Source organism: Culex quinquefasciatus, chromosome 1 (assembly GCF_015732765.1).
Source record: "Culex quinquefasciatus strain JHB chromosome 1, VPISU_Cqui_1.0_pri_paternal, whole genome shotgun sequence".
In the NCBI taxonomy this organism is placed as follows: domain Eukaryota; kingdom Metazoa; phylum Arthropoda; class Insecta; order Diptera; family Culicidae; genus Culex; species Culex quinquefasciatus.
This window is the reverse complement of record NC_051861.1, coordinates 33,132,092-33,158,979: the sequence shown is the minus strand read 5'-3', so window position 1 is coordinate 33,158,979 and position 26,888 is coordinate 33,132,092. Positions and strand designations below refer to the sequence as shown.

The window sequence follows — 26,888 nt, the reverse complement described above, 5'->3', positions numbered from 1 at the left end:
AAATGAAATCATTTAGTTTTTTTTTTGCTTTAGCAGTGTTTTTGTTTAAAATTAAAAAAAATCTTTATATTTGAATTTAATTTTTATCATTTTTACATTGATGTTTTCAGAATTAAACTGAAACCTGGGAAATATACGATAAAAAAACTTGGATTGTTGTACAGAATAATTCTACTATTGATTTCATACTATTTTGAATGTGTTCACTTAAAGTTTTGGTTCTTCTGTTTTGAGGAATTTTATCCAAATTGATTTTTTTATAAATAAATGAGTAATCAAAAAATAATGTAGTTTTCAGAAAACTAGAAAATTATTTAAGAAATAAATTTTGTTAGGAAAAAGTTTAAAAAAGCAAATCAATTATACAGATAACAAAGTTCGCAGCAAATATTTATGAATCATTGAAAAATGTCTCAAAATGAGTCAAGAAATTTAGCAAAAAAAATATTTTTAAAATAAGTTTCAATAGTTTGAAGAAATTCGAAGAATAACTATTTAAATTGTGTGTGTGTTGAAAGACATATTATTTTTTCAAGATATTTGCATCAAGTGCACAATAACGTAAGAATTGTTATTTTTGTAAAGAAGATTTGAATCCAAATTTCGTTTAAATAAATTATAATGGTGATTTTAATAAATATTTTTTGTGATAATCAAATCAATCAAAAAACACATTTAAAAAATATCTTAGTATCCAAATAAATTAATCTTATTTGCAACGCTTGTTTTTTTATTTTTTAAAAGGATCTGATGAAAATAATGTTATAATTTTTTTCAAATCCGTCGTGAAACTACTTACTTTTCCTGTCATTCTTGAACGACGAAATAGCCTACTTTTCTGTACCAAAAATAACAGAATCGAATAGCAACACTTTTCAAAATAAATGCTGAAAAGTTCTACTTTTCAGCACTCAAATGGGTGCTGAAAAGTTGAACTTTTCAGCACTTGTTTCGAAAAGTAACACTTTTCAACATTTTTTGATTTAAACGATTTATTGACAAAATACATGAAAATTTGACATAATATTTCACTCAGTGTGTGTTTTTTGGAATTGCAAAAAATGTTGTATGGAACTCGTTGCAAAACTTGATTTTTTCAGCACGAGTCGTATATTTATCCAACTCGGTGAACCTCGTTGGATAGATGTACGACTCGTGCTGAAAAAAATCCTCTTTTTGCAACTTGTTGCATAAACTACTATTACATTTTCAACTATTATCAAAAATTAGTTCCGGCCCGCCACTACTTCAGAAAAATCAGATCTGGCCCGCAGGGCCAAAAGGTTGGGCACCCCTGATGTACACGTACGCGACCTCCGGTGGGTTAAAAAAACATTATCACTGAAAAGTTGTTCTGGAAAAATAAACATAGTTTTTGCTTACTTATTTATTTAAAAAAAAAATAGAAAATAGAAAAAAATTCAGACATTTAATTTATTTATTTAATATTTCATGAACAGCCTTCCAGAACTATTTTTAAAAGCCGTCGCGGGCCGGATGAAAAACTAACTGATGAGATTTGGAAGGAATTCGTTTGGTGATATAATCAACGAATTTATTTGGGGATTTTTCTCTCATGAAACCATAAAACAATGTTACCGTACAATTATATTATTAAAGCTTGTTTTTATTGTGTTTTCCATTAAATTATATTTACACTTATTTTGATGGCGACTAACTGAATGCATAATTAAAATTGGTCTTAAATAGCTATACACTACAATCTACTCATGATCCACTGCTCTTCCTTCTCTTCTGTTATTTGTGGTGGCTGCGGTGCAAACTAAATGCTCATCCCCAATTAAAGAGTGTTGTTCTACCTATTAGAAGACTATTCGTAAACCTAACCGCGGTACATGTGCTTAAGGTCTAAGTCGGGTGAGGAACGTTTCTTTATTTGTTTTGTCCAGTTGCACTTGTTTAAAATTGCACGATTCTCTACTTATCCGTCGTCTGTCTTGTTTCGTCCCAATTAGTGTCAATCTCGGAAGTGAGGGGACTCTTCTTCCGGCACCCCGGAAGGTGTCCCCTCTAGCGTCATTAGATAATCTTGTCATGCGCCGCACACACGAAACCCAAGGACGTCGTTCTGGTCAGGTGGCGGGAAGAAGAATCTTACCATTTATACATCAGTTACTATCTAATCTATCACAGCAGTGAAGTAGTTGAATTGATTGCTCTTATGTCCACACGATGTAGTTTGTAGTTGTTGTTATTGTTTAAGTTAAATGTCAACCTTGCTCCGTTCGATTGTTCTGTCTGTCTCGGAGCTTTGCACAATTTGGCCAATTAATTCAATTAGTTTAAATGCTCTGGATGGGTAATGGTGAATGTTTTAAATGTCGGTAAAATTGATTTTGCTCTGAACTTAAAAGGTGGGGAAATCGTGTGACATCAATCTAACGTCACAGAAAATTCTTTACAGTTAAATAAAATTGAAATTCTATGCAAGTCAAGTCGAACTATCGATTCCATTGGTTTCTCCATACAAACTTAGAATTTAGAAGTTTATTCTATCTCGGAAAAAAAATGTTGAACCGAAACTTTTGAAGTGAAACACCAAAGACGTCAGAAAAAGTCATTCAATTTAAAAATTGAACTTTTTTTATCCAATTAAAGCACTTCAAAAAAAGGGGATTCACTAACATTACCACTGCTCTTGAGCACGTGTCGTGGAAATTTGACCTTTGTTTTTGTTATTCGCGCTCGCACACGTGCCCGACTTTCGACTTTCAATCTCAGTTGGCGACGTCGTTCCGAACGAGGAAGCCTCCTTCGACCAGCAGCGATTTTGCTCCACATTCTTGTGCATTCTTTGGCCCATTCTTCAAGTCTCACTGGGACTGGCCAAGGTTGTTGTTGTTGTTCAGCAACTCTTCTGGTCTAGATTAGGATTATCTTGACTTGTTGGCCACATTAGGCCTTAGCACCGTCAGAGTTCAGCTCTGTCTTTGAGTCAACTACGTTACACCCCGCACTTCCCTTCTTCTACATGTTCACCTCCCACAGTTTGAGATAGTTGTCGAGGATTTCCTCGAACCAGGCACGTTTCGCCGGTTCCTTGAAGATGACACTGAGCGATTTGAGGTCCAGCTGCAGGATGGCCTCGTTCTGGAGCAGTTCGCTCAATATCCGCAACAGCGCACCATCGCCGTGCAGCTTCAGCAGACTGCTGTACGTGAACACGTAGTACGATAGCCGCAGCTTGCGCGAGGCCCACGCTTCCACCGTGGTGTTCCCGCTGGCACAGCGAATCTTGCCCATGTGTTCCACGTACCACGGGGCAAAGTGGTCGTACAGGTCCACCTTGGACAGTGCCAGCACTCCCGGGACTTGAGCTTCTCCTTGATGTGGGCGTAGTTTCGCTTGTTGAACACAAACACCTGGTACAGCGAGTTGCCCGTCACGTACGAGTTGATGTAGTGCGTGCCGTACTTGTTCATGAACTGCACCGCCGACGTCGTGTCCCCTATCGTAACACCCTGAACGCGCCTCGCAACGTCACTCTCCAGCACCTGGTTCGGCGGAATGACGCGGGCGAACTTGGCGCTGTCCCGAAACCGGGACACCCGCACCAGCACGTAGCAGTAGTCGTCCCGCTCGAGGTACTTGCTTTGGATGCCTAGCTTTTTGGCCGCGATCTCCGTGTGCCAGCCCTCGGTGTACGCCCGCCAGGGGCTGTCCAGCCGCTCGATCTGGAAGTCGCGGAAGTACGCCTGGAACAGCTGCCGCTTGTTGTCGCAGAACTCCATGTGGAAATCGCCGTTGAAGATGCCCGGCTTCACCTCGTACTCTTCGGTTTTGAGTAGATCGAGGCCCTGTGGGGGGAGAGAGAATCGATGTTAGATTACTTGATACGGTAAGAGCATCTCCACCGGAAGGATTTAATGAAGGGGCAAGGTTCTTGCTTTGTTTCAGGACAAAAGCACTCAAACGCTCGGGTAGTCATTTGACCCCTATTTTTTTCTTAAAAATTTCATAACTGTTGGTAGAATTGACCAATTTGGATGCTTCTGGTTATTCCCCATCTGACTGATATAGATAAGTCAGATGGGGAACAAATATGGCCCACTTTTACCGGAGATATTCCGGATTCCGTTGGGGTACCTCGGCCCTCCTATTTGGGTTTTTGGTCATTATAACAAAATTAATTCCACAAAACAAAGCCGCAAATGATGCAAAACTTCAAGACATCATCATAATACATCATCCTGCATAGATACATGACATGGTCAAGTCCTTCGGGCACCGGAACAGGTTCCAACCGGAAACGGTTCACTGAGCTGATGTCGATTGGTGCCCAACTGGACTCCGGTGCCCCGTAGGAATTAACCATGTCAATTATTTTTGCAGAATGATGTATTAGAATGATGCTACGAAGTTTTGCATCATTTGCGGCTTTGTTTTGTGGAATTAATTTTGTTATATTGACCAAAAACCCAAATAGGAGGGCCGGGTTACCTCTACGGAATCCGGAATATCTCCGGTAAAAGTGGACCATATTCGTCCCTCATCTGACAGTTAAAAATATAGAAAAATCTGGATATTTTGCAACCAGAAGCATCCAAATTGGTCAATTCTACCCAAAGTTATGAGAATTTTAAGAAAAAAAATAGGGGTCAAATGACTACCCGAGCGTTTGAGTGTTAAAAAACCAAAATCGAGTTTCACTTTCAAACCGCATAAACTCGGGGCGTCCAATTTTTCCAGCTTTTGAATTTCTCAAGAATCGAGAAAATATTTTTCAAATCCCGGTAATTCCCAGGATTCCGGCAGGATTTTGAAAAAAAGGAGGGATGGCTAAAATATTTTCAGATACTAGCTTTTTGGTCCCGAAACCTTCAAATCGGCAATCAAAATTTTCATATGACCTTTTCAAGTACTCTGCTAGTTTTTTTTTAAAAACCTCAACATATTTTGCCTTAAAAGTCAAACTAATAATCTTTCATTTGAAATGTGGCGCTTGAATATTGGTTCAGCCGTTTCGGAGATATGATTTATTGAAAAGTCTGTTTTTTGCAAAAATCGACAAAACCGTCATTTTTTTTGATCACCCTATGGGCCAACAAAAAAATAATAATAATGGTCTTATTATTTTGACCACGGAACTTCCATGCCAAATTCGAGCCAAATCACTTTCTGTTTAACGTGGAATCGCTGTTAGGTCAGTTTTGTCTTCTTCACTGAGGTAAGGCTATAACAATTACTCGAAAAATTAACTTTTTGATACATTATTTTTGTTTGTTTATATTTTTCAAGATTAGAAAAGCTTGTTTTTTTTAATCTATGGTAAAAAACGTTACTTAATCCACCTTTAGGTGATTGGTGCCTTCCTCACATTTATGAAGAAATTTTATCCAAAATAGCAACATTTGCTCTTTCAGTGTTCTATCAATTTAACTCAGTTATTCTTACCACTTATCATGGGTAGGATAACGGTGGTCAGATCTTCAATGTTTTAGGCTCATTTGAAAGGTCTTTCAATTATGTAACAAACGACGGGTTGCATAAGGGACCCGGACATAATTTTCCTCAAAATATCTGAGATCCGGCCTTCAAAAAGTGTATAAATAACACTTAAGTGCTAATAACTTTTGATAGGGTGGTCAGATCTTAAATGTTTAAGACTAATTTGAAAGGTCTTTCAATTATGTAACTAACGACGGGTTGCATAAGGGACCCGGACATCATTTTCATGGAAAAATCTGAGATCCGGCCTCTAAAAAGTGTATAAATAACACTTATGTGCTAAAAATTTTGATAGGGTTGTCAGATCTTCAATGTCTTAGGCTCATTGAAAAGGCCTCTTTAATACCTTTCTGAGAATGTATAACATGACAGGTTTTCTTGCAAAAACCACCCTTTTTACAATCTTCCGGACTTACGCCAAAATCGTTTTTTTAGCACAACTTTTGAAGTACTAAACTAAACTTGCTGATTTTAAATAGAGACCTATGGGACCCCAAAACGGATCGAATGAGACCAATACGGTCAAAATCCGTTCATCCAGTCCGGAGATAATCGAGTGACAATTTTTTGTCCACCCACCTACACACATCCACATAGACATTTGCTCAGAACATGATTCTAAGTCGATATGTATACGAGAAGGTGGGTCTACGAGGTCGAATTAATAAGTTCATTTTTCGAGTGATTTTATAGCCTTTCCTCAGTAAGGTGAGGAAGGCAAAACGGGAATGTCAAAGCACAGACAAATCTGTTGCCAAAGACAAATCGGAACTCGAATCCGAGTAAGGATTTTACAGCATTTAATTTGGAAATCGGTGTACGAATGGTGTTTGTGTCTTCCTGTTTTCAATCAAACTAAATCAAAATATCAAAACAGTATTTGATTTGATTTGATTTGATTTGTTAACCAACAGGGCCACAAGGATGACCTATGTAGCGGTTGCCTAGAATTACAGTGGCTCCGACTTAAAGGGAGCATCTTCAAATTACTGCCGTATGAAGGGCCAAAAGGGGGTGGTTGGACGCGAACAAGCAAAATCACTCACGGTGTCCTCAGGGGAAGAGAATCTCCTTCCGACAGTAACCTCCAATAACTCCGAAAAAAGTCTGACAAAGCTGAAAAACAGGGCTCGCACCCTGTTGGGGGCCTAAAAGGGCGCGGCAGACAGCTGGAGACTGACAGAGGTCAATAGATCTAGTAATTAGACAATCCTTTAGAATTGTATAATTAATAAACTATTTCCCCCTTGTGACGTAGTTCTGGTCTTCCACTATCCACATCCAGTCTCCGCCATTACAGCATACCGTCCACTGCCCTGATGCTCCCTCCCCGATCCCCGGCTTTGATTCTAACTACTGAAAAAAAAGGAAAATCATAGTTGAGAAAAGGTCAATGCGGATGGAGAGCAAATCGAGCTCAGTATCCCCTCACAAAGACTGGTAGTAAGTGTGAAAAAAGCAATGAAAATGTAATGAAAGATAAAAAGAAAAATGAAAAAAATAGTATGTCAATGCGGATGGATCGATGATCCCCTCACAAGGACATAAAAGAGACAGATGGTAGGGAGAGCAAAAGAAGAATAGAATATCAGGGTAAGAAATAGTCAATGCAGATGGAGAGCAAATAGAGCTCTGTGTCCTTTCGCAAGTTAAACACTTTAAATACTTAAAATACTTCAACAACCATAAATACTATTAATACGTTCAATACATTCAATACATCAAATACTCTTAATACTTTAAATACTTGAAATACTAAAAAAAAACATTAAATACTTTCAATACATAGAAAACTTTAAAAACTTTAGATACTTCAAATACTTTAGAAAAATTAAATACTTTAAATACTTGAAATATTTAAAATACTTAAAATACTTTGAAAACACCACTTGAATATTTGAAATACTTGAAATACATTAAAAACTTTAAATATTTTGAAAACTATAAATACTTTGTAAACTTTAAATACTTTAAAAACTTTAAATACTTTAGAGCTTTAAATAATTTAAAAACTTTAAATACTTAAAAAACTTTAAAAACTTCAAATGTTACAAATACTTTAAATACTTTAATTTCTTTAAATACTTGAAATGCTATAAAAACTTTAAATACAATAAATACTTAGAATATTTTGAATTGGTATTAAATTTGGATACATATTTTTACTTTGAATACTCAGAATACTTAAATTTCTTTGAATATTTTCAATTCTCCATGGAAATACTTTGATTACTTTAAATACTTAAAAACTATAAATACACTATTTACTTTGAAAACTTTAAATACTTAAGAGACAACGCATATTTTAAGTGCTTGAAATATTTCAGATAAATTAAATACTAAATTTTTGTTTAATATTTCAAAAACTTTAAATACTTTCAGTACTTCTAATACCTTTCAATACTTCAAATAATTTGTTTTTTTTTTTACTTCAAATGATAAGAAAAATGGTAGAACCGATGGAGAGGAAATTGAGCTCCATAACCTCTTAAAAACATCAATTTAGAAAAATATTCAACTCACTACTTCAGTCATTTGAAATGTTTGTAACAACCCCTTTATCACCCATACTTCCTTTTTAAAATTTGAAATAACAAATTAATCAAAACGGCGATAATAAATTCTCCAATGTCCCATTGATTTGAATTAGTTTTTTTTATAATTCTGAACATTTTAACTCTGGATATAAGTTGTTTTGATTTTCAGGTGTCGTAACAAAATATAAATAAACACGGTCATAATATTTCATGATACAAATTCCAGCAGAAACCATATCGTACAAAAGTTTTTCTTGCTTTTGATTTTATTATATTCAAATTATAAAATCAGAAAAACTGAATCCAATTTCGACCACAATTTAAACAAAGAATAACACATTAATAATTTTATATTAAATTTGAAAAAATATATCATGTGAAATTTTTGCACAGTACAGAAAAATTAAATTGAACAAAACTCAATCAAAACAGTGTGGATTTAAAAAAAGTCAAGAATGCCATGAAATTCTTAACTTTGACAAAATAAAAAAGATGTCAATGCCTTGACAAATATGAAAAAATATAAAATATGTTAAATAAGAAAAATGGAACTTCCTCACCGGGATTCTGCAATTCTGCTGTACATCCGCAAACTTATTCCGTTGCAGTCAATCCGTCTAACAGCTTTCGACTGCGGCAGGGACTTCAAAACCATCGCCATCGGACTCTTAACCGATAGCCATCTCCTTTCAAACATCCAGAGGTCACGACTCTCTTCGAACACTTCTAAATCTCTTTGATCCAAATGACACTCCGTAAAACACCAGGCATTTTTTTTTGAACTGCACCCTTTGAACCCGTTGATTTTTTCTTCGCAAAAATTCTTTTCTTTTGAAAACACTAATCCATTTGGTAGGGGACACTCCTCTTCCTCTTCGGAGAATTGACGGTACGCGGCAAACCACGGAACAGATCTTAACCGACGACTTTTAATAATTTAATCTTTTTAATTTTTTACTGAAAAATATTTTTTCATCAAAAATGACGCGAGAAAACCTTTTCACGACCTTCCTGTTGCGCGACCTACTTCGATCTCAAATCAAAATATCAAAACAGTATTGTTCCTAAAATAAAGAATCAACAGCTGTTCAAAAACATATTTAAAGCGGTAGGCACTTTGCGAATCTGTATACTAAAACTTCGGCAATTTTTTATGTCCAATTAAATTATTCAAGCTTTAAAAAAAAAAATCGACAACTTAGTTAACAAATCATTCACTATTTTAATACATTTTTTTTAAATGCTCTCTTTTTTTTGCTTTGTTTCGGAACACAAGCACGTTTTTGTATAGCTTGATGGCAAGGATCTAACACGCAAGCAGTTTCCTGAAGTTTTTGAAAAGATCGTTTGAAATAAATAAATAAATTTTGTTCCCAAATTATTTTTTTGCCTGTTTTTTTTCTTCTGCATATATTTGCGAGATAATTTCAATTATTACGTTAATTTTTCCACATTTTACATTTATTAGATCATTAAAACAAAGTTCTACTTGACGATACAATACAATCAAACTCACTGAACTAAACTAAAAATCTTAATATCTTCAGTTACCTTTAAATTAGTTTGATTCTTCCTGACCGTTAGTTAAAAATGAATAGAATACTTATAAAATTTCAGTCAAAAAAACTTTAAAGCAGCTGTCACTGAACACCACAGTGCTGATATAACAACATTAGGTGCTTGACGGAATCAAAAGCAGTTACCCTAGTTGTCCCCTGAGATTAAATATTAAAAAGAAACTTATGTTAAATTTTAAAAAGTTTTTATTTTTGTTATTTATGTTCGATGCGCATACGACATTTTCAAAAGCAACGCGCCAAAAACTTGATTCGATCTTGGTACGATTTTGACTTTATATGTGGATGACAGTCGTGGCGCAGCCGTGCCATTTGGCCACATAACCAAGTCCAATGGGGGTTTTAACTAATTGGTGGGGCAAAAACTTGAAAAAGTATAAAAATTGAAATCACAAGCCATAGTAATACCATTTGAATAAAAAAAAATTGTTTTAAAATGTATTTTACATCTGCCTTGTTGTTTTCATAATATCTACAAATTGACGAAAATGGTTTTTCGCTGCACATAAACTTTTATGGTAGGAAATGCACGGACAAAAAGTATAATTGTGTATCGAAAAATATGTCAAGTTTTAGAGGATTACTCAATTTGTTTTGCCCCTCAATGGAGATGCCCTTAATGCTAAAAGACCATGCACCTTGCGTCTCCATTAGGCTTCATGGGGACGCGCGGTACCTCAACACCAACCTTGAAGATATTCTTGGTCGGCTCCTTGAACAGCCACGTCTCGCTATCGTTGTACGAGATCACCTTCATCGAGATCGACAGGTAGCCGTACCGGATGAAGATGTTGATCGCCTTCCCGAGCCGCAACTGTGACTCCCGCTGGCCATCGCAACTGTCCGGGTGGGTCGTCAACAGCAGCAGCGCCAGCAGTGTGGCCACCAGCGACGGCCCCAGCAGTGTGCCCAGCACGTTCGGCCATCCGCCGAGCTTCGTCATGCCAACTCCGGCCGGGCACGCCCACGTCGTCGTCCTGCCTGCCTGGGGGGGTAGATCGCTCAGAGGTATCGCCAGTCCATTGGCGTTCGGCGTGGTCAAGAAGAAGGGGCACCACCGGGTCACACCTTCATCGACGTCGTTTTCAAAGTTGACGAACAGGTCTACAAAAAAATGGCCGACCTGTGTCAAGGTGGTGACCACTCGCCGGGCTCAGGTGGTGGTGCTCTGAAAGTGGAGAAGAAGAAGAAGTCGAATTAATTATGAGAGGAAGGTGAAGACGAAGGTAAACCGATGACGACGAGTTAGTGCTTCCAACCCTACGACGATGACGATTGCTGCAGTGGAGAGCATGAACAACAATAGCTTGTGTAGCATTCGCCTTAGTGTACCGTGTATCTGTATCTGGAGTTCAAGATCATGGTCACGCAACGCCGGCAAACCGGCCTGCAGGCAGTTCAATGCTGGCGGGTACGTTCAGCTCATAGCTATTATGAGTTCCTCTTTCAATGGAACATGGTGGTGTCAACAAGTCGAAGCTATATTTGCAATGGTGATGATGATGTGACGATAACTGAACGATCAAACAGGGGATTAAAAGCGTGATGACAAGTCACGCGGAATTTACTTAGACGATTGTAAGTAGAGACAGCGACAGCTGTTAGGAATCGATCTCCGGTTGTTGAGTGGAGCAGGTAGTTTGAGGAAAAGTCAACAAGCTGCACTTGAACGGTAGCAGAAGCAAGTGGTTGATGATAATATAGCACACTCGATGTTTGTTTTGTACATTGAACAAGCAAGAAAGAAATTCGAAACAATCGAAAAATAACAGAACTAAGGAATTAAGAAAATGTTTTTTATAGACAAAAGGTCTAAAACTGGCTAATAAAAATCTTTGTTGTTGCCTGATTGTAAAATAATCAGATTGTTTTGGGAAGTGTTCCTCGTTAGCAAGACTCATCAGCTACAATATATATTTTTTTAGAAAATCATAAAATCCGGTCGGTTGCAAGTAGAGTGTTCAATATCCCGGGTTACGAAAATTTTTCAACAAATTTCCTGGGAAATTTGAAATATTTTGAAATTCAATCTGATCCTGGTTTTAGGATGAATTGTTAATTGTTTTGCAGTTAAGCCCACTGCCTGTAAACAAACCATACAACTTCTAGAAAAAATATATTATTAATATAAAACACACAAAATAGTACACTCAAACCCCGATGGTTTGACACCAACTGTTGTTAAAAGAACGGGGACACTTTTTAGTTTGACACCCCTTTTACATTGAGTTCACACACACTATCAAACGTTTGTTTTGATAGTGTGCGTGAACGCCGTGTAAAAAGTGACAGTTCGTCACTTTTTAGTTTGACTTTGACCAACCAAGATTTTTTCAGCACGAGTTGTACATTAATATGACGAGCAGACATGCATCGGCACTATGAGCTCTTTTTAACGGCACTCAGCTTGTTCTAGATGGCATTTTCGTTTAAAGCAATGTTATGCTTGTTGCTAGGTAAAAATCTCTTGGTTTTGGCTTGAATAATGTGTAGAAAATATTGGTTCATTGGAAAACCCGATTTTAGCTATATTTTCATGTAAATGTTCTCTTAAGCTCTCAAGAAGAACTTCTTAAAAGCTCTTTGAGTGCAATTAAGAGTTCTTAACCTATATCTCGGTTGGGTTTCAAAATAATCTCTCAGGGTCTTCGGGAGCCTAAAAGACAAGCGTAATTAGCGTATTCAAATCACTGGCACAACATGCTGGGTATCTTCTACGTGAAATGCCAAACAAGTTCTTCTAAAAGAGGAGTTAGAGCGGATGCATGTCTGATGACGAGTGCTGAAAAACCAAGTTTTGCGAAGAGTTGCTTACAACATTTTTTTTCATTTCATTCCTTTGAGAGGTCACAGATAAAACTAAATCAATAAATAAATATAAATAAAAAAAAAGGCAATGAAATGCCGAGGTCCAGAATTCAGGGGCCATTGAAGCTTGTTATGGGAGAGAATCATGGCAACGTTCAGCAAACAAAACCAAACAAATGCCAAAGCTTCGTTTCACAAAAAAAAGTCTATGCAAGCCATGAAAAAGTGAAATTATTGAAAACCGGAAGAGATTTCAAAAGCCAAACGACCGTCGAGGAAAAGAAAGTATCAAGCAAGATTCTTCTATAGAGGAGAAAAGCAACTCGCGACAAAATTTTGAGGCTAGGAATTTTGACAGGTATGATTTTCATAAAGTATTCGCCTCCTTTTCTCTCCCACAGAAAACCTGGGAACGAGGTAGCTGTCAAACTAGGCCAAAATGTTAAAGTCACTCACAAAATGAACTTTGAGTGATTTGAGTTCATTTCTGACGTCACAATTTTCTCCTTTATAGAGGAGAAAAGCAACTCGCGACAAAATTTTGAGGCTAAGAATTTTGACAGGTATGATTTTCATAAAGTATTCGCCTCCTTTTCTCTCCCACAGAAAACCTGGGAACGAGGTAGCTGTCAAACTAGGCCAAAATGTTAAAGTCACTCACAAAATGAACTTTGAGTGATTTGAGTTCACGATTTTCTCCGTGACGTCAGAAATGAACTCAAATCACTCAAAGTTCATTTTGTGAGTGACTTTAACATTTTGGCCTAGTTTGACAGTTACCTCGTTCCCAGAATTTCTGTGGGAGAGAAAAGGAGGCGAATACTTTATGAAATTCATACCTGTCAAAATTCCTAGCCTCAAAATTTTGTCGCGAGTTGCTTTTCTCCTCTATAGAGGAGAAAAGCAACTCGCGACCAAATTTTGAGGCTAGGAATTTTGACAGGTATGTATTCGCCTCCTTTTCTCTCCCACAAAAAAAATGGGGACGAGGTAGCTGTCAAACTAGGCAAAAATGTTAAAGTCACTCACAAAATGAACTTTGAGTGATTTGAGTTCATTTCTGACTACACGATTTTCTCCTCTATATCTAGCAATATTGAGATCGCGAAGACATTATAATCAATAGTTGAGTTCTGAGTCGGGCGGAGAAGAATACACCTAATTGTCAGTGTCAGCCACTTGCGAACTGTCAGTGAGAGCCGCCTTCAATTTTTGTTACTGTTCTTATTTGGTTAGAGCAGTATTGTGTTTGAAAGAAAATAAATTTTAAAACAGTTTATAAATTTGCAAATGTTTTTTTCGGACTGAGACAATTTATTAAATACAAAAGAGGCTAAAATAAAATAATTAACATTATTTATTTGTCAATTTTTGCAAATTTTTGATAAGATCTAGTTGAATATATGTATTCATGAGATATATTTCCAATATGACCATAAATCAATCAATGTTATGTCTTACATACATGTACTTAAACTAAGACTTATTTAGTTAGTAGTAGTTAGTCAATGTGTTTAAATATATAAATCGTTCAGTACAACCCGAGCTGTGGAGGAAGTGAAGCAAATTCTCTGAACGAAAATAGGAACAAAGAGGGGAAAACGGCGAGCTGGAGGTTGACATGAATAAAAAGAAAGCAGAACGTTTTCTTTTTTTTTGGAAAAAAATCATCGTAGGTAAAATTTGACTAAAAATTAAGATCGTTTAATTTAACATTAGCCACCGTCTTTTAAACAATCGCTCTGCAAAGCCGGCATCTCGGAAGAATTATCATGTCACAGCGAATTCACTTCACTTCCTCCACAGCTCGGGTTTTGCATTTTATTGCAACCAGAATGGAAAATGACACAAAACAAAGTCCGGCAGTACCGGCGCTTACGGCGCTGTAGTTTCCTCCGCTGTCGGGTGCGGTTCCGGATAAAAACAGAAGGATCGCCTTCGACAAGCAGAAAGCAGCAAACAAAATACTGGCCCCTCACGCCTGTGGAGTCACGAAGGAACAAGGCAAGAAGGTACTCTACAGTTCGGCTGAGCTGTGGAAGATGTTCAACAAGTTCAGCACCCAGTTAAAAAAATCCTTATTTTTTATGTAACTTTCATGATTTCCGGTCCTACCCTCGTATCGGCACCGAAGAGGACCTGATAAAAATAAGTTATGAATAAAAAAAATTGGCGGAGAAAGTTGCATCACATGAGTCATGCACGATCTTGAGCACTATTTTGAAATGTGCTGCAAGAAAATTTGTATTGTCAAGAAGGGCAGATGACAACTGACTGGAAATTTAAATGGGAAGAAAAATTATCTTGCACAAGAAAACAAAAACAACAACAAGAAAATTAATAAGAATAAGAAGACCTCTTCGCTTCTCCCTCCCAGGTTGAGTTGAGTGGATCTATAGGCAAGAAAACCGTGACGTAGCAAATGAACTCAAAGAACTCAGTATTCATTTTGTGAGTGCCATTTGAGTGGTTTGACAGGTGTCAAAACGGGACTTAGCATTTTTTTGAATTTGAATTTGCTTCCGATTGCGCGAAACGTCATAACCCGATTTTTTTGCGTATTAGTGCTCGTGTGCTTGTCCGTGCTTCTGGCCGTGTTCGTGTACGACGTAGGTGCCTGTTCCTGGTCGTTCCCGTGGCCGTGCTCTAGGCCGTGTCCTTGTCCGGACTCCTGCCCGTGTTCGTGCCCGTGCTTCTGGCCGTTTGCGTGTCCCTGGCCATGTAGGTGCCTGTTCCTGGCCATTCCCGTGGCCGTGTCCATGCCGTGTTCCTGGCCGTGTTTGTGTCCATGCGAAATGGAACATCCGGAACAAAATCATAATTTTAAATGCTAAGTCCCGGAACTGACACCTGTCAAAAAAGTTCATTCGGTTGTTTACCTTTGAGGTTAAGTTCTGAGCTTTTCTCCTTTATTGCCTTTACTTGCATGTTCGTTAAAGTTGGAATATTTTCATTCATAATCGTTGCTGTCCTTGAATCATTCACCGTATGGTCTTTGTTCTGAATAAAAACAACGCTTAGTTCCTTCTAAATCACAGTTATTTTAACTGTTCAGCTGATTCAACTCACTGATTCGCCGGTCGTTCGGCGACCTTTCCGGCTTATATACAAATGCCACCCGTGTTAGGCCAAAGTGTCCTATTACTCAGTTATTTTAAACCCCGCTCCTAACGGCACACAAACAAATCGTCCATCAGGTAATAAAATGCCTAGTCGTACCGTGTAGTGGACCGCTACTTTACCTGCGCGGTGCGGGCATAAAAATGATACTTATGCTAAAAACAGAGATAGAGAGAGCTAAGCCAAGGTCAACACAAAACGGCAAAACATCAAGTAGGCTACGACCAACCGTCCGCGTAGATCAGCTGCGCACGAGATGCACTTGAAATTCGCCTACTCGGGGACAGTTTGTCAGCCGGGCCAGAACTGCCGCAGCCTACTGTTTACTACCTATGCCGGCTAAAGCCGTTTGAAATGACCCGCATTTGCGCAAATAAGTAGTGCCATAAAATTCCAACTCGACACAAAGTTGACGAGGCTGAAAAAAGGTACGAAATTGAATTGACAACTGTTTCGAAGTAAAGATGGTGCACTTGGACTTTTGAAGAAAATCTGTGAAACATAGAAGCCCAATGATTGCCGTTTAGATTCTGACAATTCTGACCTGAGAACATCAAATCACCAAATTACGCAAGTGATAGAACAATGTAATTTTAACTATAAAATTTACAATAAATCACGTGTAACGCTCGAAGGTCATCCCACCAACTACGATCCTTCCCCAAACCAGTAAAACCGGCCAATCAAGCCGACCTTCAGACACCATCGTCGAGTGGCCTTCGGGTGGCGTCACAATTTCGTTACGACCCATTGGGCCCAATTTGGGACACCTTTCCATTTAGCACACTGCACAGTTACCTTGCCTTTCCCTTTCATTGGGCGAAATTCAATCTTGCAAAAAAATGCAAAACAAAATAAAAATGAAAATCAGAAGGGGCACGCGATTAAGCAAATTTAACGGGGAGTACCGCACGAGCAGAACTGGGTCAGTAGAACTCAAATTACAGGAGAAACTCACTAATTTTCTCAATTCAGAATTGTGTGATTGTCAAATAAAGCCTTTTTAATTCAAATTGTAAACTTAAAAAAACATTTCACTTTTTCCAACAAAGGGTTAAATTCGCAAAATTTCTTAATCATTTCATACAAAATGCTGAAATTAATAACTGAATGTGATTCAGTAATAATGACTTTTGCTGAAATTCGGCAATGAACAAAAACATTGCTGAAAAATCAGTAACTGCATTGTTTCCGTGGACATCCCTAATAATCTCCTTACTGTTGATGCGCACCCCTAGGCTTCTGACAGTTGGTCTGTGCGCGCGAAGAGAAGAACAGCAAAACCATAACATCACTCTTGTACGAACACGCGAAGTAGGTGGACGGAAATAAAGGAGTTTAGGTTTTAGTTTATCTCGCTCGTGTCTTGTCTTTTACTCGATCTGCGAAGCCGGTCCAGTCCAAGTGTCCGCAAACATGCAAATCTGTCAAACTGAAATGTCACTTTTGACTTATTGGTGGATGCTGCCGAGAAAAAAACTCTTTTATTTAGAAACAAAGGTAAGAAAAATGTGAATAACAAATGCCTCGAACCACCTGTTTTTTTAGGTTTGGGGGATTGATGAATTAAATGTATGAATAACAGTACTTGAAACATTTCTAATGGCAAGCAAAATAAAATTTGGAAAACTGATATACCAGCAACGATTGCTTAATCTTCAGCAAATGATCTATCAAACTGACACAAGAATATTACTGAATTTTCAGCAAAATAATTTGACGTTTCTTTTGCTGAAATTTTAGTTGTTTTGACAATTATTTTCCTGAACTTTCAGTAAACCATCTGTCAAAGTGACAAATGTCAGTTAACTGAGAATTCAGTAAAATCATAATTACTGAATCGTTTACTGAAATTTCAACAGATAAAAATTCAGTATTACTGTACTGAATTTCGGTTAAACATTTTTCTGCTTGTTACAATAAAAGTTATTTAGAAACTTTAATAACCAGCTGTAGGTTTTAAAAGGAATCTCGTATGAATTTCTGCTTAGTTTGCACTTAAAAACATCAAAATTCATAGAAAATTTTTAACCAGCGACGTTTAAATACTCGGATTTCAAGGAAAATAAGAAAGAATAAAAAACCTGACAAATTTTCAAGGTTTTTCCCCTGTCTCTTTCCGTTGCACCCTTAATTTTGTGCCATTTTTTGGCTCAAAACTTTTGCCAACCAAGGTCCACTGACCGTCAATAAATGGGGCTTGTTTACTTCGATTTTTCAGGTCTTTTTTTTTCTCTGTCGAGGCGAGGGTTTGTTTCCATTTCAGCGCTAAGCTTTTGTCTGTGGTTACTTCGACGACGATGGCGGTGAGCAAACCCCAAAATGAAAGTGTGTAGGTCGTTGCGCCAATTGCAATCGTAATGGGGAGGGCGTCGCAACGAATTTTGCCCACGTGTTCAGGGCGTATTGGTGTTTGTGGTCAAGCAACGACATTTGAATGTCTGATTAATTGTAATAATAAAAAAAGCCACTTCCAGTGTTTCAATGAAACGTAACTGTACCGTGCGTTAAAAATTACGATCGATCAGAACAAGAGCAAGATCGGACCAGCTTCAAGAAGACGGCTACCAATTAAGAGCAGGTTCTCCGGACCGGATCCCGCGGTTGACCTTGGGCACGTTCATTAATCCTTTTACCCTCCTTTTTTGTGTTGTGTTCCATTCTCACGTGTGTCTGTAGAACAAATGAGATAATTATCGTCTGTGACGAATAATTGTAAAAAAACCGAATAAAGAAAAAACTGAACGAGTTTTAAAGTGATATTATACGCTGTAAACTGGAACGACCCCGGCCAACCCCAAGATGGGCTTGACTTTGTTGAATTATGATTCGTTCTGGTCCAGTGTAAGGCTTTGACGGCTTTATAGAGTTCTCAGAATAGAACAAGTGAGAGACAAAAAGCATCTGTATACTAGAGTTAATTACAGGTGACGTACGTTAAGACTTAACTTAACATTTTGCCCCTCAAAAATTTCAACTTAGAGCGTTCCAAGTATTTTCAAAGTTTTTAGAGGTTTGCCACAAAAAATCAACGGAAATTCAAGTGGAATCAACTGAAATCATAAAAACATGCATTCTCCTGCGTTTAAAATCAGAAAAAAATCACTTCAGATAGGGTACGTTATCCATTAGTGGACCCCTTTCCTATAGTGGACCCTCTGAAGGGTTTTTGATGAAAAATTCAATAAAATCACAATTTCAAGCGTGTTGTTGTCTACAAATCATTTATTTGGCATGTTCAGCATCATTCAAAACAATGTTGACTGACATTGAATTGTCCTTTTCACCAAAATAAGTGTTTTGAGTTCGACATCTGAAATCAGCCATGGCCACTAGCATTTTCACAACAACACTGCATTTATATTTTATGATTGAATTAACCATCCAATCAATTTTTGACTGATTATTTAACTTCAGCAAGTCGAAATAATGTAAGTTAAAGGATCTTTACTAAAATAAAGCGAAGAACTGCCATTTTCGAGCAAAAATTAGGGGGGGTCCAATATAGGACAACGAAATCCAAACTTTTCCAAAAGTGGACCCTTGTTAATTTAACCTTCAAAAATGAAGAAAACTGTGTATTTAAGCAAAAGTTTCTCTAAAACATGCAATAAATGCTTGTTGTTATCAACCTAAACGCATATTTTTTTCAATTATGAGTATAAATATAGCTGTTTTCATGTTAAAAGTACCAAAAATGCTGAAGCCGTAAAAATTTAAAATTAATCAAAACTATAGTTAATTGTACTTAACTGAAGCATCATAATTGCAGTTTAAAATGATATTTTATAATAATAACTAAATAACAAAACATTTTTTTAAATAAACATGCGTGGTTTTACCAGCAACTGTAAACAAATCTATTATTTAGTTTCGGTCAACCATTTCTTTAATTAATATGGAAAAATTTGCATCAAGATTACTTTTTTTAAATTATTTTTATGTTTATAGTGGGTTTTGAAACGTATTCTCTGATCTTTTTCGGAAATAAATGTGTTTAAATGTCTGTTAGGTTTTTTGTTGTTAAAAGCCAAATTTGTTCACAAAACATATTTGTTTATAATGAAAAGTGAGCAAAATCCATCTTTTATTCATTATATCTATCATTAGACCTACACCATGCATTAAAACATCAAATATCGGTTAAATTTGGTATAAAAATAACAGTTTGCCTATAGTGGACCCGGGTCCACAATCGGATTATGGACCCGGGTCCACTATAGGAAAAGGGGGTCCATAACAAGGCAAAAAAACTTTTTTTTTCAAATGGCTATTTTTCTGCTCAAAATCAAATAACTTATGAAACAAATAGTCAAAATTGTTCAAAAGACTTCAGATTTCATTGTTTTGTACAAAGGGTTATGAAAAAGTGCTTAAAATACTGAAAATTTGTGAAAAATGTGCTTCGGCTCTACTAGGGGGTCCACTAATGGTTAAAATACCCTAAGCGAACCAAGGTTATTTTTCGTTCTCCTATTTTTGTTTGTTTGTTTGTATTTTGTCCCCTGAACTACGCTCAAGTGATTTAACATTAACGAATCCAAGATGGCGGCTAAAATGGCGGTGATTAAATATTAAAAAATGCATTTTGTATTTTTTGAGGCAATGAACCATTCAAATTTGACTAAAATGTAGTCGCAGAGTTCAAATTTTATATTGGGGTAATTCTCCGCCAACTCACACAGCAGTTGCCCCGACCCCTCTTCGATTTGCGTGAAACTTTGTCCTAAGGGGTAACTTTTGTCCCTGATCACGAATCCGAGGTCCGTTTTTTGATATCTCGTGACGGAGGGGCGGTACGACCCCTTCCATTTTTGCACATGCGAAAAAAGAGGTGTTTTTCAATAATTTGCAGCCTGAAACGGTGATGAGATAGAAATTTGGTGTCAAAGGGACTTTTATGTAAAATTAGACGCCCGATTTGATGGCGTAATCAGAATTCCGAAAAACGTATTTTCATCGAAAAACACTAAAAAGTTTTAAAATTCTCCCATTTTCCGTTACTCGACTGTAAAAATTTTGGAACATGTCATTTTATGGGAAATTTAATGTACTTTTCGAATCTACATTGTCCCAGAAGGGTCATTTTTTCATTTAGAACAAAATTTTTCATTTTAAAATTTCGTGTTTTTTCTAACTTTGCAGGGTTATTTTTAAGAGTGTAACAATGTTCTACAAAGTTGTAGAGCAGACAATTACAAAAATTTTGATATATTTACATAAGGGGTTTGCTTATAAACATCACAAGTTATCACGATTTTACGAAAAAAAGTTTTAAAAAAGTTGGTCGTCATCGATCATGGCCGTTCATGGTCACCCGCGACAGACACGGACGACGAAACAAAGAGAAACGCAAAAAGTAACTTTTTCAAAACTTTTTTTCGTAAAATCGCGATAACTTGTGATGTTTATAAGCAAACCCCTAATGTCTATATATCAAAATTTTTGTAATTGTCTGCTCTACAACTTTGTAGAACATTGTTACACTCTAAAAAATAACCCTGCAAAGTTAGAAAAACACGAAATTTTAAAATGAAAAATTTTGTTCTAAATGAAAAATGACCCTTCTGGGACAATGTAGATTCGAAAAGTACATTAAATTTCCCATAAAATGACATGTTCCAGTCGAGTAACGGAAAATGGGAGAATTTTAAAACTTTTATTGTTTTTTCGATGAAAATACGTTTTTCGGAATTCTGAGTACGTCATCAAATCGGGCGTCTAATTTTACATAAAAGTTCTATCTCATCACCGTTTCAGGCTGCAAATTATTGAAAAACACCTCTTTCGCATGTTCAAAATGGAAGGGGTCGTACCGCCCTCCGTCACGAGATATCAAAAAACGGACCTCGGATTCGTGATCAGGGACAAAAGTTACCCCTTAGGACAAAGTTTCACGCAAATCGAAGAGGGGTCGGGGCAACTTTTCCCGATTTCGTGTGAGTTGGTAGAGAATTACCCATTGGGAATATGGAAATAAAAAATAAAACATTTTTAAACAAATACAAACCTTTGGATAATGTCTTGTTTTTCGCCAAATTGCTTTTGCCAGGTTTTACATTTTTTGACAACTGACAATTGAAAATCAACTGTACAGATGTAAAATGCCTTTTTAAACACTTTTTCACTAAAATGTAGAAATGTTGGCCTATAATTTCAATTTTTATGTATATATTTTTTTAATTTTTGGCCTAGATCGAGGGACAAAAACTTTGAAAAATATTTTCATCGTTCCGTTTCCAAAATCTCACGGAATGAAATTATAGGTTTGTGCTTTGTTTGTTCTTGCAGTGAAACTAAAGTGTCGGACACGACAGTCTTATTTTCATAATAAATCTTTTTAAATATTCAAAATCCTGATATTGAGATGTAATTCTTAATTTTAATATTGTTTAAAGATTAGACAAGTTCACGAATGATTGATTTTTGGCATTGCCAACCAGACCTATGTTTTCAGTGATATCGGAATAAAAAATAAGTGCAATGTGGGTAATCCTTAGAAAAGTTCAGTTTTACATATTTTGAAGTGCTGCATTTTAGAAACGAAAAAAGCCCAATCTTCAATGTTTCTTAAACCATTGTATTGGAATTTTCTCAGTTTCTTGAAGAATAAAAATAAAGCACTATTTAAAAAAATCAAGAAAATGTTGATTTTTTTTTCTCAAAATTGAGCCTTTAGTAGTAATGATTTTGATAAACTTTTTTTTGTTTTTTCATCATCCCGCTACTAAAATTGAACTCACGATCTCTTGATTGGAAACCCATTCCCTACTGGTCAGGATTCCCAGTGAGCAGATTTACTCTGGGATCTGACTTTGGTCTGTTCTACAAAGTTGTATAGCATTACATTTTCTATAAGAATCTCACTTTTGGGCATATTTGGATGGAAGTAGTGCACCGTGCAGATCAAACCGTAAGAAAGTTGAGTTTTCCATACGTTTTTTTTTCAATTTTTCCCATACAAACTTCACCTTTGAGTATCAATGCGTAAATGTTAACCAATGTTGCTCATATTTGGCCCTGAGTCCTAAAATATCTCAAGGAACAAGAATCAGCTCTTGTGGAGCGAGGTTTTGAGAAAAAGGTCCCATATTTTGGGCACCCTAATGCACAGTGACCCAGATCGCAAAATTAAATGGATGGATTAATTTTCCGAAAAATGAAGACGTTCTGAAGCTTTCATGTCTTCAAAAGAGTTATTGCCAACGAGATGGGGCAAATTTTGATTTGATTGAAAATTATGGTGGCTCACGATTAGAGTGCTTTTTTAAATTCTAACTTTTAGCAATTCCAGCCCAAAACAGTAATTTTTCAGGTACTTTTTTCCCGACCCTCTCCGATTTCAGTGAAACTTTGTAGACATGTAATCCTAGGGATATATAAGCCATTTTTGTGCATATGGAGCCAGTTTGACTTGATAATGACATTTGAGAAGGACGTTAGTGTTTTAAATATTTTTGTATTTCGTAATTTAAATATTGCTGTATCTCGAAGCCGTTGCATCGTATCAAAAAGTGGTCAATGACAATCTTGTAGGAAATTTGACGATTTTTTGATTTTTCAGTTTCAAAGTCAATTTTGAAGGTGAGTCCACGGTTTTTTGTATTCAAAATTTTTGTGAAAATAGCCTAAGATGTTAAAAAAAGACTCACGAAAAATGCAGGATGGAGCAACTCACCTGAAAAAAAAAAATCATTTTCTGAAACTGTTTGTTTTTTCAAAAGTGCTCTAAACATCAAAATTTAAAAAAAAACGGACACGAGTGTCGATTCTCCGGACAATTTCAGATAAAAGTCTCCATATTGACCATTGTCCTGAGTCCAATTCTTGTGAAGTTACAGCGGTTTTAAAAATAAAAATGTTGAAAAAATAGGTTTTTTTATTGTTTTTGGCGATTTATATATGACAGACTTGATTTTCCCATAAGTTTGTCTTTGACCACATTTCAATTGGGCTTACAGATATAAGCTAATTACATTGCTCATAAATAAAAACATAATATTTTTTTTCAGTGTAGTATATTGTGGATTTAGCTCGTAGCTGAATTTTCTGGCATCTTCTCACGGTCATTGGAAACGGTCGTGGATAAACCTAGGGGTTCCCAGTTGGAGTGAAAAAAATCAATTTGTAGAAAAAAATATGGATTAAAATTTTGCTTTTTTATCACTTCTCCGACATCAGGAATAATTGTTTGAACATGCTCTCAATTTTTTGTTCGGTCGGAAAAATATTATTTTTCTAGAAAAAAAAAATCATTTTTAATCACATGATCACTCCTAATTCTGGCTCGATGCCGCCATCATGCGACCGCGTGCTCCGTTTGTTTGTCAACAAAGCTGCAGCTGGATGGTGAGACGAAGTGAGGGGGGGAAGAGATTTTGACATTTTTATGCCCGCATGTGGCCCGCCGCCTATTTCGTCGGTCGTTGAGTCGCCGGTCGTTTCCAGCGACCGAGTCCAGCTAGGAACTGATCGTACAATAGTAACCTGAAGAATAAATTAGCTTAAATCATCTAAAAACGAGTTTCCGGTAAAAAATATTTTCGAGACTGAAAAATCGTGTCTGTCTTATATAAATTGCTAAAAACCATCAAAAAACCTATTTTTTTCAACATTTCTATTTTTAAAACCGCTGTAACTTCACAAGGATTGGACTCAGGACAATGGTCAATATGGAGACTTTTATGTAAAATTGCCTGGAGAATCGACACTCGTGTCCGGTTTTTTAAAATTTTAATGTTTAGAGCACTTTTGAAAAAACAAACTGTTTCAGTAAATGATTTTTATTTTATTTTTTAGGTGAGTTGCTCCATCCTGCATTTTCGTGAGTCTTTTTGTAACATCTTAGGTTATTTTCACAAAAAAATGAGTACAAAAACCGTGAACTCACCTTCAAAATTGACTTTTAAACTGAAAAATCAAAAAATCTCATAAAAGTGGATTGAAATGGTCAATATGAAGACTTTTATGTAAAATTGACTGGAGAATCGATTCTCCTGTTCGGTTTTTGAAAATTTTGATGCTCAGAACACTTTTGAAAAAAAAAACAGTTTCAGTAAATTATTTTTTTTAATTGTTTAGGTGAGTTGCTCCATCTTGCATTTTTCGTGAGTCTTTTTGTAACATTTTAGGCTATTTACACAAAAAATTTGAACGAAAAAAATTGTGGGCTCACCTTCAAATTTGACTTTTAAACTGAAAAATAAAAAAAATCTCATAAAAGTGGAATGTTTTTTTGTTTCAGTGTATTTTTTTCGGAAATCCCGTAAAATTTCCTTCAAGTTTGTCTTTAACCACTTTTTGATACGAGATACAGCAATATTTAAATTACGAAATACAAAAATATTTAAAACACTTACGCCCTTCTCAAATGTCATTATCGAGTGAAACTGGCTTCATATACACAAAAATGGCTTATATAAGCGTAGGATAACATGCACGCAGAAAAATGTTTTGTAGAATCAGCCTGTACGAGGTTTGAATCAACAAAATGTTTGTTGAATATAATCAACGCTGATTTTGCGTTGAAACAAACCTTGATTTTCTCAATTCCACAAAAGTCTTTTGTTGTTTCGAAAAAGCTGCTTTGACGTTTAGCGTTGATTCAACAAAAATAATGATTTTCAAATCAACAAAACGTTTTGTTGATTCAAATATGCCTTATTTTTCTGCGTGTGTCTACAAAGTTTCATTGAAATCGGAGAGGGTCGGGTACAACCGATTCCCTATTTAACATGGAATTGCCCCTTTGCAGGAATATGTTTTCGTCCTCTAAGAAATTGTCGAACTTGTCAATTAAAGCAACTTTGACGAAAATACATAAACTTTATCTCGCAATCCCCGCTACTACAACCAAATTTGGAGAACTCATTTACGTAAACATTCACATTTTGAACACCCAAAATTCAGAGTCGAGATAATCGTTCTCTCAAAATTTATTGAGGGCTCAGTGCCAAAATCGATAGAATAATGGTACCAACTCACACCATCATAACAAATGAGTTCATTCGTTAGTTTAATCAATAAATCTCCAACAAGTGTCATACATCGACTTCTGACTTCTCCTTGGTCACCAAGCTGTGGTGGCCGAGGCAGCTAAGTCATTGGATTGGTTTGTCAAAGGTCTCTGGTTCGATTCCCGTTGTCGACACTTTTGGTTTTTTGTTTGACGGATGAACTTTTTTTGCAAATTAACCTCGAGAGAATAGTTCTATCGCCCATCTCGAGCTGTGTTCTCTGCGTCCGTGAATGGTACCACTATTATCTCGACTCGAGACCATAATTCTCTCGGACTAGCGCTGCCAGTTTTGGGTGAACGTAGCATTTCAGGGTTAAGCTTTAAAACAAAGTGATGTTGGAGGCACTTTTAGAGCTCTCAAAACAAACGTTTTAGTATTTTGAAAAATTATTTTGAACTTAACGATCAGGGTGTTAAAAATTTCAAAATCATCCAAAATATTCAATCAAGTCAGAATTTGGGAGGGGTAATAACTCTTCCGGAGACATCAGACTACAGAATGGCACAATTTTTCGGAAAACCCATTCTCCAATTTATCAAAATCAAAAATACAAAAATAAGATGTCTTGAAATCGAAATCAACATTACTTTTTTTGAGATTTATGTATGTATTTTAATTTATAGTTAAAAAGGGAACTTACCTTTTTAATATTAATATTCAGAAATTTCGTGTTGAACGCACACAATTTAGAAGTTTAACTTTAAAGTTTCACTAAAACAGCAGGTTTTTCTTCATTTAACTATGTTATGTCACCACGTTGCAACAATTCAAATCAGAATTGAAGTGTTTTCGCTTCCACCTCAAATTAATAACTGTTCCACTCAAAGAATATTCACTCTAATTAATACGAACTCGATCTTCTACTTGAATCACACTTTGTATTTGTTGAGTAATCGGAACTTCTTAAAATGCCAACACTTAACTCAAACACAATTATTCTCTACCAACAGATACCTACTCCAAGAACCAAGAACTTTTCCGCCAAACGATCGCACTACCTGGTGAACGGTAGTTGCACGACTGCTCCCCGATGTCCGCCGTCGGTTATGATAAAGAGGTTCAAGGCTAGCGACGTGAAGTTCAAACCCCGACTGCCGCCGCCACCGCGTGGTACGTCAGCACAGAATTGCGCCAAGATGAGCAAACTATCACGAGCTCGTTGAAGTGAGTGAGAGAAGATCGCAAAGATCACCGGCAGCTGCTGAAGAGGATACACTCGGACTTGAGCAGATCTCGGAGACTGATGGGAAGTACCTGCTGCAAGCAAATCGAGCGAGCAAGCCAAAGAAAAAAAAGGCTTAAAACTGGTTACGAAGCGATGATGACAGACGCCAGGCAGGTTCCGTATGTTGCCTCAG

At 36.6% G+C, this 26,888-nt stretch overlaps 1 protein-coding gene across 1 annotated transcript; it reads right to left on the bottom strand.

Annotated features, from left to right (window-relative positions):
* Positions 1–1,595: 1,595 nt before the first annotated feature.
* Positions 1,596–26,257, bottom strand: LOC6046601 (torso-like protein). Its single transcript, XM_038266746.1, is given in 4 exon segments — positions 1,596–3,329; positions 3,332–3,818; positions 10,272–10,751; positions 26,171–26,257. Coding segments are annotated over 3 exon segments (1,083 nt in total). The 5' UTR covers positions 10,527–10,751; positions 26,171–26,257; the 3' UTR covers positions 1,596–2,988.
* Between the last annotated feature and the right edge of the window lie 631 nt (positions 26,258–26,888).